General features: G+C 37.2%; 1 protein-coding gene across 1 annotated transcript; it reads right to left on the reverse strand.

Moving 5' to 3' along the window:
* Positions 1–357: 357 nt before the first annotated feature.
* GCK72_013122 (uncharacterized protein) lies at positions 358–1,556 on the reverse strand (the record flags this gene model as incomplete). The annotated part of the gene is made up of 3 exons (XM_053729661.1): positions 358–537; positions 588–834; positions 1,438–1,556. 3 exons carry the CDS (start codon positions 1,554–1,556, stop codon positions 358–360), a joined length of 546 nt encoding a protein of 181 aa, XP_053584433.1.
* Between the last annotated feature and the right edge of the window lie 205 nt (positions 1,557–1,761).

A 1,761-nucleotide genomic window follows, 5' to 3' on the forward strand; every position in this document is an offset into this window, starting at 1 on the left:
ATACATCCAATCAACGCTCACAATTCATTGGTAATCGTGCACTAAATTGCTGGAATGAACTTCCTGTACATGTTTTCCCCGTTAAAATTTCTTCCCGGTGTTTTAAATCTAATATTGCCAAACTAAGTCGTGCGGGGAACAGCTGTTAGCCCTCCCCCTTCCTTTTTTCTTATCCCATACTACTATCGCTTGTTTTTTCTCGAAAAAACTGTCTCTGTTTTCTTTCTGAAAAAAACTATAAAAAGTGTTAATTTTGTAATCCTATCGACACTTTCAAAAAGGTAAACAATGAAACAGCACACACGATTCATTAAAATAAAGACAAAAGAAAATGAGTTCAACGCGAAATATGCTCACTTAACCCAAACTTTCATCGTTTTGCTTGTCTTCAACAGTTAGATATCGTCTCCAACTTTCCACGTTTATCTTTGTCAAATATCGTATTCCCGGACACTTGATGTCTTGGAGAAGAAGCCACGTATGTGTTGGAAATGTGGGCGCACCGACACCGATTTCAACTATATTATAACAACGCATCTGAAATATCAACGGTATAGAAACCGCTTTTTTCTTTGAAAGAGACTCACTTTTGGTATCGCGGTGGTTGGTTCAAACAACACGGGGTAAGGATCTCCTTTCAGATCTCGGAAATTTCGGTAATAGAAGTCCATTGTGTCCCCTGAATTTGTATGCAAACGAAACGAATCCGGAGTCAGTCGTTCTTTTTTTTGCGGTTTACAAAGTTGGAGCTGTCGGAGAGCGTCGTTTTTCAACTTGGACTTCGGATCACTTTTCAAAATCCACGATTCTGTATTCTTGTTGTATGATCCAAGTCTGAAGTTTGTGTTGAACCAGTAGAAGTTCGATCCAAACTGTTGCGTTCATAATCGAAAATCCTGTGGGACACAGTGGAATCATCGGTTGTCTGTAAAATTTCATTTGTGGAAAAGCCTCTTCCCCGTTGCAGAAAAGTATTAAGTTTGAGATTAATTATATATTGTATTCACTTTCATTTTTGTTGTTTTTGAGGAATATATATTCACTCAGTACTCTGCAGTAAGATATACAATTTGGCAATTTTCAGTTGAAAATGAACAACTTTGAGAGGGTATTACGGTATCACTGACTGTCCCACTAAGTAAATTATGTATAAACCGTACAGATCAAGAGTAGTCCTTCATTTTCGTAGTTCACAACGTTTTTGTACGGACACTCCCTAGACAGTTACATATCGACAAAGTGATTTCTCCCTCAAATCGTCCCATTTTAGTGCAAAATATAGTGTTTTTGAGCTGTTTCCCGTTGTTTCTTTGAACTGTTTCCAGACATTCTGTTCACTTCATTACTTCCTACATTAATTTAAGAAGATGTTGGCAAGTAATGAAAAACAAGTGTTTGGGACAGATCTTCTTTTTAAAGTCAAGTATTATCAGATACCTTTCTAGATCCGCGAGCCGCCAGGATAAATGTTGCATTTGACGTGCTGATGTGGCTCGTCTCTCCATCATCCGACGTGTTCTCCATACTACGACATCTTTCGATATCCGATAGATCATTAATATTGAACGGTGGTGGGGTTCGGTTGGGCATAGGTGTGGACTGGAAAAATAATTGTTTAGAAAATATCAAATCAAGGAGTTTCTCTTCAAATGAAAATGTCTTCTTTTCTCAAATAATCTCTCAATTTTGAGGGTTTATTGAATTCAAGAAAATCGGAGCTGGTTAAAATATTGACTTTGAATAAGAATGAAGTAATTTTTT

This window comes from Caenorhabditis remanei, chromosome IV (genome assembly GCF_010183535.1).
Source record: "Caenorhabditis remanei strain PX506 chromosome IV, whole genome shotgun sequence".
NCBI lineage: Eukaryota > Metazoa > Nematoda > Chromadorea > Rhabditida > Rhabditidae > Caenorhabditis > Caenorhabditis remanei.